The 15,000-nt window shown below is 44.0% G+C and overlaps 1 protein-coding gene across 1 annotated transcript in view; it reads right to left on the reverse strand.

Moving 5' to 3' along the window:
- Nucleotides 1-15,000, reverse strand: part of LOC139761886 (neuropilin-2-like) — a 139,907-nt gene that overhangs the window by 85,251 nt on the left and 39,656 nt on the right. The window contains exon 2 of the mRNA XM_071686470.1: nucleotides 5,706-6,477. Within this exon, the coding sequence (XP_071542571.1) occupies nucleotides 5,706-5,913 (208 nt within the window). The 5' untranslated portion in view covers nucleotides 5,914-6,477. The remainder of the gene's footprint in view (nucleotides 1-5,705; nucleotides 6,478-15,000) is intronic.

Here is a 15,000-nt window from a genome sequence, read left to right on the forward strand (position 1 = left end):
TACTACAGCTGCTGCTGCTACCACTGCTACAGCTGCTGCTGCTAGTACAAAACCGCTCTTGCTACTATTACTACAGCTGTTGCTGCCTACTACTACAGCTGCTACTGCTGCTGCTTCTTCTCTCCGTTTATATTTGAAAGGACTAGTCTTAAGCCGCAAGGGGCGAGACCACGGGAGCCATGACTCCAGCAGATTGACAGGGTTCTGATGGTAGGCACTTCGAGGAAGACCGGGGGGTGGTCCTCCTTGAAGGTTCTCACGCTCGGAAGTGGCACCTCGAGGGAGACCTGGAGGGTGGTCCTCCTTGAAGGTTCTCCCGCTCGGAAGTGGCACCTCGAGGGAGACCGGGGGGTGTGGTCCTCCTTGAAGATTCTCCCGCTCGGGAGTGGGAGAAGGATGCAGGTGGCGGGAGGAAGGAAGAGGAGGAGGAGGAGGAAGAGGTCGGCGGGACTCAAGGGGAAAGGAGGAGTTGATTTAAACACATCTAGAACCACAGGACGGTGGTGGGTGGTTGGCGGCGATGGTGTGCGTGTGTGTGTGTGGCGTGGTGAGTGTGGCAACTCGTTGCCAAGGTGTCGCGTTCCCTTACATGACCTTTTTTTGTCATCGGACGTCGACGAGGGTGCTTTCCCGGACGACCGAGGTCGATCGGATCGGGTTATGTAACATCAACAGATGACTTGTCGCTGCTCTTTTTTTTTTTCTCTCTCTCTCTCTCCTTTTTTCCCCCTCCGCCTCGAGTGAGTTTTTTTTTTCCTCCCAGTTTTACGAGACAGAGACCATCGCAATGGGATCAGTTCCGCTGGGCAACATTTTCTTCCCCTCCCTTCCCCCCTTTTTTTTTTTTTTTACATATTTTCTTTTCTAAAGGAAAGATTAATCTGTTATTAATTTTATTAATTCATCTCTGCATTATTTTTCTTTTCTAAAGGAAAGATTAATCTGTTATTAATTTTATTAATTCATCTCTGCATTATTTTTCTTTTCTAAAGGAAAGATTAATCTGTTATTAATTTTATTAATTCATCTCTGCATTATTTTTCTTTTCTAAAGGAAAGATGAATCTGTTATCAATTTTATTAATTCATCTCTGCATTATTTTTCTTTTCTAAAGGAAAGATTAATCTGTTATTGATTCATCTCTGCATTATCAAATTTCTGTTTTTTGGTTTTTTTTTCGAGTATATCCCCCACATTTTCCACTTTTTAAGCATTGGTTTAGCAATCCGTATATCAGGAAAAAATTTCTTTACGAAACGCATCAGCAGACAGAAAAAAAAAGGAATTGAATATAAAAAAAGACAAAAAGAAAATGACTGGAGCGAAGTGAGAAGGAAACTTTACAAGCACATTTATACATCACATTATTCGTTACGTTAAATCAGTATTACTCATAGATCAACCTTATTTTTTTCCTTTATTTTCCTTGAATTTATACATCTGAGTTCGTAGACGTCGAGCTAGTTTCTACAGTGACAGTTAACCACCAGTTCAGACAGACTTGTGTTCTCTAAGGGATATACAATCCCTCCAGTGGTTTCAGTTCTCATCAGTAATGTGGTGTTCTCTAAGGGACGTACTGTCCCTCCAGTGGTTTCAGTTCTCAGCAGTAATGTGGTGTTCTCTAAGGGATATAGAATTTCTCCAATGGTTTCAGTTCTCATCAGTAATGTGGTGTTCTCTAAGGGATATACAATCCTTTCAGTGGTTTCAGTTCTCATCAGTAATGTGGTGTTCTCTAAGGGATATACAATATCTCCAGTGGTTTCAGTTCTCATCAGTAATGTAATTTTCTCTAAAAGATGCACAGTCCTTTCAGTGGTTTCAGTTCCCAGCTACTAATCATTGTGGTTTCTAAAGCGACACTGACTTAGTAGTCAGTCACTACCCACTAGAGTTCTCAAGAGATATGTAGACTGAACGTGAGTTTACGCACAGTTTACATCTAGTCTGAATAATACGCCAGAACGATGAAAAAAAAAATCACCACCTTCTTTGATCACAATTTCTTTGACGTTAGAGTTTTGAATCGCGAATTTCATGCTTTACAAGAAGTACAGCCAATACCTATCATGTAATACGCTCTCGTGTTTCATAATAACAGTGTCATCAGTCACTGTAAGCTTACGACGCGTGTCATTCGCGTAAGTGGTGAGAAGTATATCACAGTGTGTGTGTGTGTGCCCACATCAACCTTGGATCACATTAGCGAAATGCCAGTACGAACGCTGGAATGACTTCGAATAGAAACGTGGCCTAGCACCTGGACCAGTCCAGCCAGACCGTGTGATGCAAACGCGATGGTTGCGAGAGAGAGAGAGAGAGAGAGAGAGAGAGAGAGAGAGAGAGAGAGAGAGAGAGAGAGAGAGAGGAAGATTGAGATAGACAGTAATATGAAGAAGTATTTCCATTTGAACACCTCATACATCAAGATTAATGTTTGAAGTCGCACTCTTGTCATCACAGCAGATGTAAGAGGAGAGAAATCTCGAATACTCGCATTCGTTAAGAGAGATGTTCTCTTTGATTTATTATTGCAAAAAAAAGAGAGAGATTACGTTTAACAAATTATATTTACGAGTGGAGATGTATGAATAAAGGATTTATCTAATGGAGCTTATCGTTACTTATATAACTCTTACCCATTTTATCTATTTTTTTTATGTGGTCATTATGTAATCTGTTTTTTCATCTGCTCATCGTAACTAAGAAATATTTTGTTTCCTAATAGAAGATTTATATAAAAAAGTGCTAACAAAAAATGGGGCTTTTATATATTGGTATTACGAATGCTGACTTTAAAATCTTTGTGTTTTAGTGTACACGGTTATCTGGTAATGGCTGTTATGTACTTTTTTGAATTAAGATCTTTGGTTGAAGGCTTTGGATGACCGCTTTTTTACACACTGGTTCTCAAAGCAGACGTCTCTATGCAGATGGTCCTCAGTGTGGCTTTTATAATCAGGGGTTCCCTTAAGGTGGCTTTGAGACGAAAGTTTCCTTCATCACTGTTTCAGAAATGGTCTTAACCTTGGCTTTTATATATAGGTGTTTCTGGCGGTGGTTTGTGTATCCAAATACATACATACATACATGTATATGTATGTTATATATATGAATATATATGAATCCTGGACGAAGAGGAGCAGGGTTATGTGTGTTTACGATAGCACATACTCTGAGGAATGGATACATTTTGGAATGAGCCGGGTCAGAAGTGTGTTCGACCACTTGTATGACACTGGAAGTTATGGACAGAATATGATAAAGGGCCTTTGACCTCCTCCTCCTCCTCCTCCTCCTCCTCCTCCTCCTCCTCCCACCATCCTTACCATCTCCTTTTATATCCACCACAGTCAAGGAACGTTTTATGGACTCAGTTTATATACGCAGGAAAGAAACTAAATGGTATGCCATTCTAAAGTCTCCGCTGTCCGTTGCTCTAGCGCGAGCTGAAATCGTACTGAAGGAGAAATAGATAGTTGATTGGTTATGATGGACTTTTATCCCTGTGGTCATTAAGATTGTCAACGCCTCGTTGAGGAGCGCCAGCTGGAGAATCTTGGAACGCCATCTTCAGGTATGGAAGATGAGATTGTGTAAGTCCCTTGTACACTCACAGGGCATGCAGTGTGCCCTACAGCTCAGTCAGACAGAGAAGTCCAGGTTAGGAGAGTCACTGATAACACTTCTTGTAGACGAAGGGTCCTGGGGATTTTCCCTACATAGATACCGTCCTGTAGAAAGGGCTAAGTGTATTCCCAGTCTGTTGTAGCAGTTTAACAGAAAAAAAAGGGCAAGGTATTTACATCAGGTTGTGGTTTGTTAGTGGTTAGTCACACAGCGGTTTAGAAGGGTTTAAGTTCAAGTCTCTGTTTACAGTTCACATTTAGATGAGGCGCTGTGAAGAGTTAGTTGCCGTATGACAGGAGATCAGTCAACTTGGCAACATCATCGCGCATGGGATGTAGTAAGCAGACCTTATGGCATGCAGAGTCACTTGTTATATACCCTATGGCTTGACCTCATGACATGCAAGGTCACCTGTTGTATACCCTATGGTTTCACCTCATAGCATGCAAAGTCACGATGTGTTATACTGTGAGTAAACCTCATAGTATGGTAAGTCATATTGTGGCACATTATAATGACGTGTCCTCATAGCATGCGAGGTATGCGATGTGTTATACTGTGAGTTAGCCTCATAGCATGGTATGTCATATCTGGCGTACTATGGTTTGATCTCAGAGTATAAATGGGTATTGTGTCGTATGCTATTGGATGACAAAGCATACAAAGTCATGTGTAAGGTTGCAGTGGGCTGGTTTCGTATGTAAATGATGCCCAATAGGACAAGAAAATAAGTTTTCCCAATATTTAGTAATATGTTTTAGTGTCATGTCTGTATAGTGATGTTAAATTTGTTGGTTGGTAAGCCTATATGATCTATATGTGTTATAGCATTCAGCGGGAAAAAAAGGAGTTTGATATTTCTTAACATAATGATAATAAGATTTTATGAAAGAGTTTACAGTGGATGACAACATATTAAAAATGGGATTTAAAAGATTGATTGATTAGATATATCAAAAGTCATTGAGTATTAAGTAGGCATGCTCTATAGGCCTAAGCTTTAGATTACTGGATAAGTTATTTATTTACCCACTGAATTATCTTGAGTCAACAGCTGATATTTCTACTTCCCTAAATCCATCTATATATCAATTTGATTGTCTTGCATCCTACATATTTATTTGCCTATCTGCTTGTTTATGCATATATCTACCGGTCAGTCTGTTTCGCTTCTATATATGCATTTATCTATCTATCTATGCGTCTGTGTATCTTTATACCTTTCTATATCTTTAAGGATGAATCCATATACATACTTTCAGTCTCCTTTTTTTTAATAATATGTTCACCGTTTCTCCTCCCTTGATCCAAACACTTCCCAACAATTAACCATTCTGCAAGTCTTTACACCACTTTGCTTTATGCCACCATCACTCATGCGTTCGTTTAATGAAAAAATAATTCATCTTAAACTTCCTTAGCCATAACCTCAGCCTATGGGATTCCCATCTTCACGAACTGTTATTCTCTTGAGTCTTCCACACTAGCACTCCTCATCACCACCTGTACGCATGCAGGTCCTTGTATACGCTAATCGCTCAATCAGTCTCAACCATCAGGTCTTGCTCTATACTTTTTTTTTCTTCTTTCCCATAAACCCTGACTTCCACAACAGACATGATTTCCTTTCGAGATCACTGAGTAAACTTGAACCTCCGCCGTGTTGAATCGTCCTAACTTTACGATTCAATCAAAATGAAGAAGAATTTTTTGTGATCTGAACATCATTTCCCCTGACTGGAAAAGCTTGTGCTCACTTAGGGCACTAACCCTTGCCTCACTTCCGCTTCCTCATTGAATTCTATTGTCACTCCTCTGTTCTTCTGCCCCTCACTCTTTCCATAAGTGTTCTATGTATCTAACACAGCAATCCTTGTATCCCTGTCTGTACTAACATAGCTTATGTTCGGAAGGGTATGCACATGCTCTAGCAAAGCTCGGAGTGAAGGAGGAAACGATATATCATCTGTTGCAACCTAAAAGAAACAAAATAGCGAACAAAAAAGTCGCATTTCCAGGCTTGAAAAGGAGTTAGGACGGGGATACGTAAGAAGGTGGAGCTGAGGACTTACCTGAAGGACAAGCATGCGAAGTCCCGAGGCAGAGAAGTGTAAACACGACCACGCCAGCCCAGCGGAGGGCCCATACCAGTGGGTATCTCGACGCTTTCCTTCTGCTTCTTCCACGGTCCGCCTGTAGCCCGTCATGCCAGCCTGGCTCTCCAGTTCCCTTTGTGTTGTACATTGTCACCGTCAGAGCTCGTTTGTCTTTTCCATTCATCACTGCGAAGGGCACGGTAAAGATTTCACTGCATCTTTCTCGTCACCGTAATATCAGCACATTTTCGAGGTTAATTGAAGTTATCATATGTCACTTTTGCTTGTTCCGTTTTCTATCGTGAAAATTGGGTTCGGATAAAGCACAAGGATTGGATTGCGAAAACAAGTGGCCTTCGATTCTCCACCTTCGGCCTTAATCCTTCATCATGGATTCGACGAACAGTCTTTTTAGATGTCGTATCTTCGATCTCGTAGATCCATCATGCCTGTAGTCTCGTAGATTCACCACAGCTCCAGATTACAACGCCCACTGTGGTTGGAGTTGATGATACCGCAAGCTGTAAACCTGACGCTGCTCCTCTGGGCGCTGTTGCAGGTGATGGCGCCTCTCCTGAGGGCGTAGCTGGTGTCGGTGGTGTTGTTGTTGGTGTTGGTGTTGGTGGTGTGAAGGTAAGGACCTCATGGGCACGGAGGGAAGGTTCTGGATATCCCATCCTCCTTGCAGCAGCCACAGACGAGCCTCACCGCTCCTCCCACACTCACACACACACACACACACACTCACCTGTAGGGGGAGAGGGAAAGTGGGACATAAACACACGGGTCATGGTAGGAAGTACTGGGGGTAAAAAATACGAGGAAAAGATTAATTTGATGGTCATCATATTTTCTTTTTATATGCATATTCCTTCGTTTAAAGTAGCTTGATGGTTGAAGTAAAATGTTCATTAACGATGCTCAAATCCTTGGTACCGTTAAATGAAAGATAGATGACATGTCATTCTTTTTTTTAACACACTAAGAATTTCATGATGACTTTTTTTTTTGTACTAGATTTGACGTACAGGTAAACCTAGGCAATAAAGTATGTTTATATGTCTTACTTTTCAAACACCGTCAAGAGAATAAGGCAAATGAATTAGTGATATTTGATTCTCTTGGGAGGAAAATCATATTCGCATCGTTCGTCAAAAGTAATCGCTTGAACGAACAGTAAGAAGACGAAAAGTAGATAGATAAATGATAGTCGGGCAAAAGACACACCATTTGTTAGATGGAAGACACATTCATTTTCGTTCAGCACGAGAGAGAGAGAGAGAGAGAGAGAGAGAGAGAGAGAGAGAGAGAGAGAGAGAGAGAGAGAGAGAGAGAGAGAGTTTGGTGGCTGTGAGTCGTGTCTGTGAGCACGTCCCTCCCACCCTAGCGTTAAATCCTGCAGGAGGCCATGATCGTCTTGTGAGTCCTGCATAATCTGCTCACAGACTCTCATTCTCCTCACCCCTGTCCATCCATGAGTGTTTAGCAGCAGCCTTTCAAAACAAGGCTGTCTAAATTTTGCTTCCTGTCCCTCACACAACAGCAACGTCCTAAGTGTTGTCTGCAATGTCTGGAGGAGGGCTTATTCTCCCAAAAATACCTCTCGACTCCCATAGGAACCCTGATTTGACAAGATCACTAAAACTACTGCATATGCTTAAAATTTTCACATGATAGGTGTGAGGGAAGCTTTGCAATTGCCTAAGGGCTGGGCAATCTAATCTCGAAAGATTTATTTCAGAATACAGAGGTCATCTACAAAAGCCTCGACGGTAGAAGGGCCTTGAAGCTATCTACAGGAGAGCCGATAACTACAAAAAAAAAGGGCCCAGAGATTCCATTCAGGCAACACTGACCACCATTCACAATGGGGTCCGTAAATATAGAAAAAAAAGAGAGTCATTTCAGAGTGCCCTCCATCTGTCTATAGGACACATATGTTAATCTACAGGAACCATGATCACAAACTCCCACATTCAAATCCTAGTCGTTTTTATCAAGACGGAAACTACTTTCACCCATCTGCGCCTTTATCCCGTCTACATCAAGACCCTGATCCCGCCTACAGCGATCGCACGTTGTCTACAGGAAGGCCAAGACGTCCAGGTAAAACCCGGGCCAGCCTGGGGCTGACGGCAGTGACGGTGTGGGAGTGGCCAACATGGATATAGCGGGGAGGCCCGTGTGCACCTCGGCATGAGTTTGCACCTTGTACACTGACCTTGGGTACATCACTCCACCGTCAGCCTTCTCTCGCTTGCTATACATCAGTTTCTTTTTTCTCTTCTTCTTCTGGTCTCCGGGAGGAGAAAGAATCGTAAATTACCCATTCATTGTTTCGTCCATTTCCTCTTTTTTTTTCTTTTTTTCTTCCTTCTCCGATGCAGTATTCATCCCGGCATGTGAGATTAGCGTGGTGCAAGCTCGCCTCAACCTGGCCGGCTAATGAATGAATTATAAGTAAAGCTCCCTGTGGCGGCAGCGTCCTTCAAGGGGGGCTACACCGCGACGGATGGGAGAGGCAAATAGAGCTTTCTGCCATCCCTTCGTGTGAACACATCCTTCTCGTCTCGCTCGTGACGTGGAGGGCGTGGCGCCGTACAGAGATTTCCTGGCTGTCCCCAATAATATCATCGTCTGTCTCTCTCTCTCTCTGTCTCCGTCATCGTCTCTCTGTCTCTCCCTCCACCCTCTTTTTTTGTAAGAGTACAGACAGGTATACAATCCCTCCCTCCTCCCTCTCCTCCTTCCTCCTCTCCTCCCACCCCGGTTCAGGAAGGGACTTTCTGTTCGTGGATAAAGTTCACGAGGTTCGTTGCGTCCGTCTCTTTTTCATGTTTAACCATTTTTCGTCCTTTTATTTTTTTTTTCGTTATGACAATTAGCGTTGTTGTGCGGTGTGTTGGGTTTGCGTTCCCGTGGCGTGTGTTGGTGGTTCGTCCACCTGTCCACGAGAGAGAGAGAGAGAGAGAGAGAGAGAGAGAGAGAGAGAGAGAGAGAGAGAGAGAGAGATTGGAGGAGAGGAGAAGGAGGAGAAGGCCCCTCTCATTGTAGGTGGTATTGCGGTGGGTAAAATTCACCAGCTTTGACGAGTGAGTGCATGGGATTCGACCCCTGGGGCGGTTCTCAGTGTTGTGGACACAGTGGATTACCCCCTCACACCGCAGCCGTCCCATATTTCTGTCATTATCGTTGCTTCTCTCTCTCTCTCTCTCTCTCTCTCTCTCTCTCTCTCTCTCTCTCTCTCTCTCTCTCTCTCTCTCTCTCTCTCTCTCTTCCCTCCAAATTACCACCTGAGCTTGCACTGAACTTTCTTTGCTTTCACGAAAGAAAAAGAAAATAGAAAAAAAAAAAGCAGGAGCTGATCCAAAGACTAGAACGGCAGTGGGAAAAGTTCAGTTCCACTTGTTATTTTGTCATCTGCATCTTCTACTTTCACCAGCGGTGGGAATGTGGATCTCGGTGACCTAGAATTATGTTTCCCAGGTCTGCAACAATGAGCCAGACACTCTCATACACGCCCAGCTACAGCGTTGTATGTGTAGAGAGAGAGAGAGAGAGAGAGAGAGAGAGAGAGAGAGAGAGAGAGAGAGAGAGAGAGAGAGAGATAAAACAATGGCACGTACTAACATTTTCGATCTAGTCTGGGCCACGCATGTCTCATGATGCACTCGATGTCTTGTGTACCACATTGCTGATGCACTCATGCCCGGTGCACCCGTACCTGGTGAACTTTCGTCTCGAGCACCTTGCCTGTTATGCACTCATGCGTTCGTGCACTCGCGGGCCAAGGCGCTCGTGGTTGATGCAGTCATCTCAGATGCACTTGTAAACGTTGAGCGTCCCGTATTACTTTCTTGTGTCCGAGACATTAATGTCTTCTCGTCAAAGATAACGATGGGCCGAAGTTTTAATTTTGAACTGGAGGTTTATAGGAGGGAATTCATTCTCTCTCTCTCTCTCTCTCTCTCTCTCTCTCTCTCTCTCTCTCTCTCTCTCTCTCTCTCTCTCTCTCTCTCTCTCTCTCTCCCACACAGACTTGAGCCAGAGGGTTCATTTGGATGAAAGGTTTTGGTGGAACCACCGTTTTTTTTAAGATTCTTGAGCACGGCGGTGCGACCCTTGAGCACGGCGGTGCGACCCTTGAGCACGGCGGTGCGACCCTTGAGCACGGCGGTGCGACCCTTGAGCATGACGGTACGACCCTTGAGCATGACGGTGCGACCCTTGAGCACGACGGTACGACCCTTGAGAAGGACGGTACGACCCTTGAGCATGACGGTGCGACCCTTGAGCACGACGGTACGACCCTTGAGAAGGACAGTACGACTCTTGAGCACGACGGTACGACCCTTGAGCATGACGGTACGACCCTTGAGCACGACGGTACGACCCTTGAGAAGGACGGTACGATTCTTGAGCACGACGGTACGACCCTTGAGCACGACGGTACGACCCTTGAGCATGACGGTGCGACCCTTGAGCACGACGGTACGACCCTTGAGCACGACGGTACGACCCTTGAGCAAGACGTAGCTTCCCTTGATCAGTACAGGTACAATCAGGTACAATCCTTGAGCATCGAGTGCTCGACTGATGGCGTAAGTCTTGTACCTTTGATGATGGTCCGATGGCGTACGATATGGACCAGGTCATAGTGTCAATCCGTCATACCCATGGGTCGTTCGTCCCGCCTTGGTGCCCAGAAGTCGTGCCTTGATGCTCAAGGATCGCGCCTTTTGCGCTCCAGGCTCTAACATCAACATGGATCAAGAGATCAGGATAAATAAGTCAGGATGGCAAAATGCGTAGAAAAATACCTCATCTGCATACAAATTTGCCAATGAATGACGTTGCGAAACCTCAGTTCGTATCTGGGGACATTTTGCCCTCTCTGCTCTGTGCTGGATACTGCTTGTGTGAACATGTGTAATATTTACATGACTGCTCGTAAGATTAATCTCCCTCACTTGTGTACTCCTTTGTTAACACATGCAAACACACGTCTCGTTTTTACTTTATGGCTTCATATGCCCACAGTCTGTAGTGACTCTGTGCTTGCTTTAACATCACGTCCTTGCACAAGGTATACACACACACACACACACACACACACACACACACACACACACACACACACACGCACACACACACACCTTTAGGTGTAGTTCCACCTGCCTTGGGTGTAAATGTTAGCTTGTTCGTGTTATTGTTCAGCGAGAACCCATGCCAGGCTAGACCAGTGTGTGTGTGCATATGTGTGTATGTGTGTGTGTGTGTGTGTGTGTGTGTGTGTGTGTGTGTGTGTGTGTGTATGTGTGTGTGTGTGTGTGTGTGTGTGTGAGTTGGCTTGCTTATACTCCGTACGTGTGTGTGCTCAAGTCTCCAAACACGGCGTGCACGTGTCATGTTAAATTCATACCTCTGTGGAGTAGAGTTAGGGGCACATGAGGAGCCCTTTTATCTTTTTACCCCTGATAAGGAGCCATGAGAAGCTTATCTTTTTACCCCCTGATAAATTTAAAGGGCGGGGGGGTTAACGCTGCAAGGAGGGGAGAGGGGAGGGGGTGAGGTTGGAGAAAGAAAACCTGAAACCATGTTCTTATGGGTTCAACTTCTTATACCCAGATACTTCAAGACCAGTTACTTATGAAACCAAAGAGTTTGCAAGTCTCTTATGAGTTTACGAACCTGTTATGAGTCTGCGGACAGTTTATGAGTTCATGCCTCTCATGTGTTTGCAAACCTCTTGTGAGACTTTGAGCATGAGTCTGCGAACCTCATATAAGTTTGCGAACAACTTGTAAGAGTTTTTGAACATATGAGTTTGCGCGCCTCTTTTGAGTTTGCGAGACTCTTATGAGTTTACGAGCCTCGTATGTGTTGGTGAACCTCTTTTGAGTCTGTTAACCTCATCAGATATTCATCTCCACAAGTCAGAGAGACCTGAGGAGAATGACTCATCCAGCACCAGGTCATCAGCCGACTCATTGACTCACTGGAAGCACTCATTGCCCAAACACTTGCTTAGAACACACTCTCGTGCACTCACAAACACTAGACATGTATGCTGTTACCAGTCATACACACACACACACACACACACACACACACACACACACACCTCTCTCTCTCTCTCTCTCTCTCTCTCTCTCTCTCTCTCTCTCTCTCTCTCTCTCTCTCTCTCTCTCTCTCTCTCTCTCTCTCTCTCTATCTATCTATCTATCTATCTGTATCTATCTATCTGTCTGTCTGCCTATCTGTCCATATGTCTATCCAACTACCTGCATATCTAAATGTTTATCTATCTATCTATCTATCTATCTATCTATCTATCTATCTATCTTTCGAGACAGTGAGGTGTTCATTATAGCACGTGAGTCCACCACAAGGCAGCCAGACTCCATTGCTCACTTGGCCATGCCCTTTTAGCTCACGATGCAGCAGCAGCCAGCATCATCACCAGCGTTGATCCTCACCCAGTTATTTCGAGTGAGGACGCCCACTGGTAGTACCTGCTGGAACACTGTGTGTGTCTGTGTGTGTGGAAGTGAACGAAGGCGACGGCGATACCGCCCAGCGATAACGTCTGCGGATTTGAGCGACGACGTGTGTACATTCGCTACACGAGAAAGTGGAACGAGATTTATTGTATATGGAATTGTTTTTTTTTCGTTCAAGCGACAAGGACGTAAATGCTATGAGATCAGTGTTCTTTGAGAGACTGGAAAAAAAAATGTGTCAAAGGTTAAATGACACTCAAACAATAGAGAAATGTAGAGAAAGGAAGATGTAAAGGGATAGAAAACAGTGGATAGATAGAAAAAATTGGAAGAAAGAAATCATTAACAATAAAGAGGAAAGAACATGAAATTTTTCTCGAATTAAAGATAAGAAACTCTGAGACATAATGGAAACACGTCGAAGAAAGTTTGCGGGAGCGAATGTAACAGAACGTTACTTACTGATTGTATGAAACAGAATCCAAAAATTATAATTCTGATATGTTAGCAAATCACAGAAATGACATTACTCTTGAGACTGGCCATGTCGAAGCTGGATGTAGGAAAAATTGCTCCCGAGAACCTGGAACCTGCTGACGGATCTGATACAAGTCAGTGGTCACAATATGATCTCAGAAAAGGTGGACGTGAGGAGGTAATTTAGCAATATGAGACAGGAATGGCCTCACAGGTGTCGAGGTATTAACAAAAAAGACAAAGAAAATGACATGGAACAACAGATCAATTTATGGATACCCTCTGCGTAAGTACTGGATGGAAGAGCCTCTTATTAACTTAATATCTTAATATTGGCAGAGAGGTCGAGATCAAAACTGATCATCCTATTGAAACTGATCATCCTATTGTCGAGACAAAAGCCAAGACGAGAACAGCATACGAGAAATACATGAAATTGGCGTGTGTATCACCACTACACAATGGAAGTTCGGAACACATATATCGAAACACCTGACTAACAGTATCTGTGCCAATAAATGCCAACGTAAATTTGCACCAGGTCGAACAAAAAAAAGTACACACACACACACACACACACACACACACACACACACACACACACACACACACTTACTTATTTCTGAGCTCACTGCAACAACGTCTACGAAAGTTGAGTGCAAAGGATAAGATTGGATGATATTTCGCCTGACGCGAACCCGCTGCTGTTGATAAAGTCAACATCAACATAACGGTGCCACTGGACAAAGGGGGTTGGTGGTGGGGTAAAGGGGTTGAATACATCAGGAAAATAAAAAAGGGGAAGGGAGGAGGTAACAGAGTGTCAAGTAAATGTAAAGGATCGAAGAGTCAACGTAATCGAAAAGATGGAATTTGATGATTCCATTTACGGTAGGGTGGTGATGGTGGGGATCGTGGTATTAGAACGGGATAACGAGCAGTGTGATGATACAAGGTTTTTCACAACACGTGATTGGAAAATTAGCGACGGAGGTGCTTATTGTAAGTGTGAGAAATACACCTTGATACTGCTCTGCTGTGGGCTGGCCAAATAAGCTAACCAGGCTCAGTATACTGGAGAGATGTCAGAGATAGTTTATAGGTGAACAGGGAGGGAATGAGACACAGAACTATGATAAGAGATCAAATGGATTGGAACTATACAGTGGAGAAAGGAGATGGGAATGGTATATGGTCATTTGTACATGGCAAAAAATGGAAGACATTAAAGAACACATCTAAGCATTAAAAAGTTTGCAATTTTTTAGGGGGAAAAAAAGAGAACTTTAAGTCCACAAAGATTTCGAGAAGTATACATATTAAAACACAACTTTCCCCTCCCCCACCCCCCAAAAAAGAATTCTCAAACCCGGAATGACATATGGAGAGTCGTCACTATTTTGCAAAGATTGAGTAATGGAAACCTTGAAGACTAGATCTTTGACGACAAAGACTATGGAACACGAACCCAAGATAGATAGTGTAGGTCTGTGTCTGTATGTGTGTGTATGTGTGTGTGTGTGTGTGTGTGTGTGTGTGTGTGTGTGTGTGTAAGAGGCAGCAGAAAATGACCGTATTGTGAAAAAGATAAGCAAGATTACCGTTCGCGGTGAGTGCCAAGCGCTTGCCTCTGCCTTTATGGGAAAGCATCTTCGTGGGTATTCATAGGTATGCGTAGACGCAGTTACTCCTTCCCTCACCTCTTTTGTTTTTTCTTCCTTTTCACTGCGTATGACCCACACCCTTGGCCACACCTTCAGGAAAACAAACACCAGCAGATATGCACCTTGAGGAGCCCCACCTCCTGACTGCCTCTGATGGAATCCCCGCCCGTGGCCCTCGACGAAGCACTGGGAACCTGGTTGCCTCAACGAGGTGTATCCAATGACCGTAACAGGGCTAATTTGACGTGCCATTGTAAGGACTTACTTTTGTTGGGTCATATTTCTCTCTCTCTCTCTCTCTCTCTCTCTCTCTCTCTCTCTCTCTCTCTCTCTCTCTCTCTCTCTCTCACACACACACACACAAGGCTGACGGACCACATACAATATCCAATGGAGTGTCACGGGGGGTGAAGAAATGTTGTGGTTGTAGATGGAGGGTTGGTTGTATGTGGAGTGGTTGTATGTGGGGTGGAAGGCGACATTGGGGATAACGATGAGAAATAGGGGAAATAAAACACCTGTATCAGGAGGATTTAAGTCGCACAAAGGACTTGAGAGCTTTAGCCACGTTTTCAGCGGTGTGTCAATTGAGTTACGGTTGCTCGTTTGATACGAAGCGGCTTCAGA

Source organism: Panulirus ornatus, chromosome 42, assembly GCF_036320965.1.
Source record: "Panulirus ornatus isolate Po-2019 chromosome 42, ASM3632096v1, whole genome shotgun sequence".
NCBI lineage: Eukaryota > Metazoa > Arthropoda > Malacostraca > Decapoda > Palinuridae > Panulirus > Panulirus ornatus.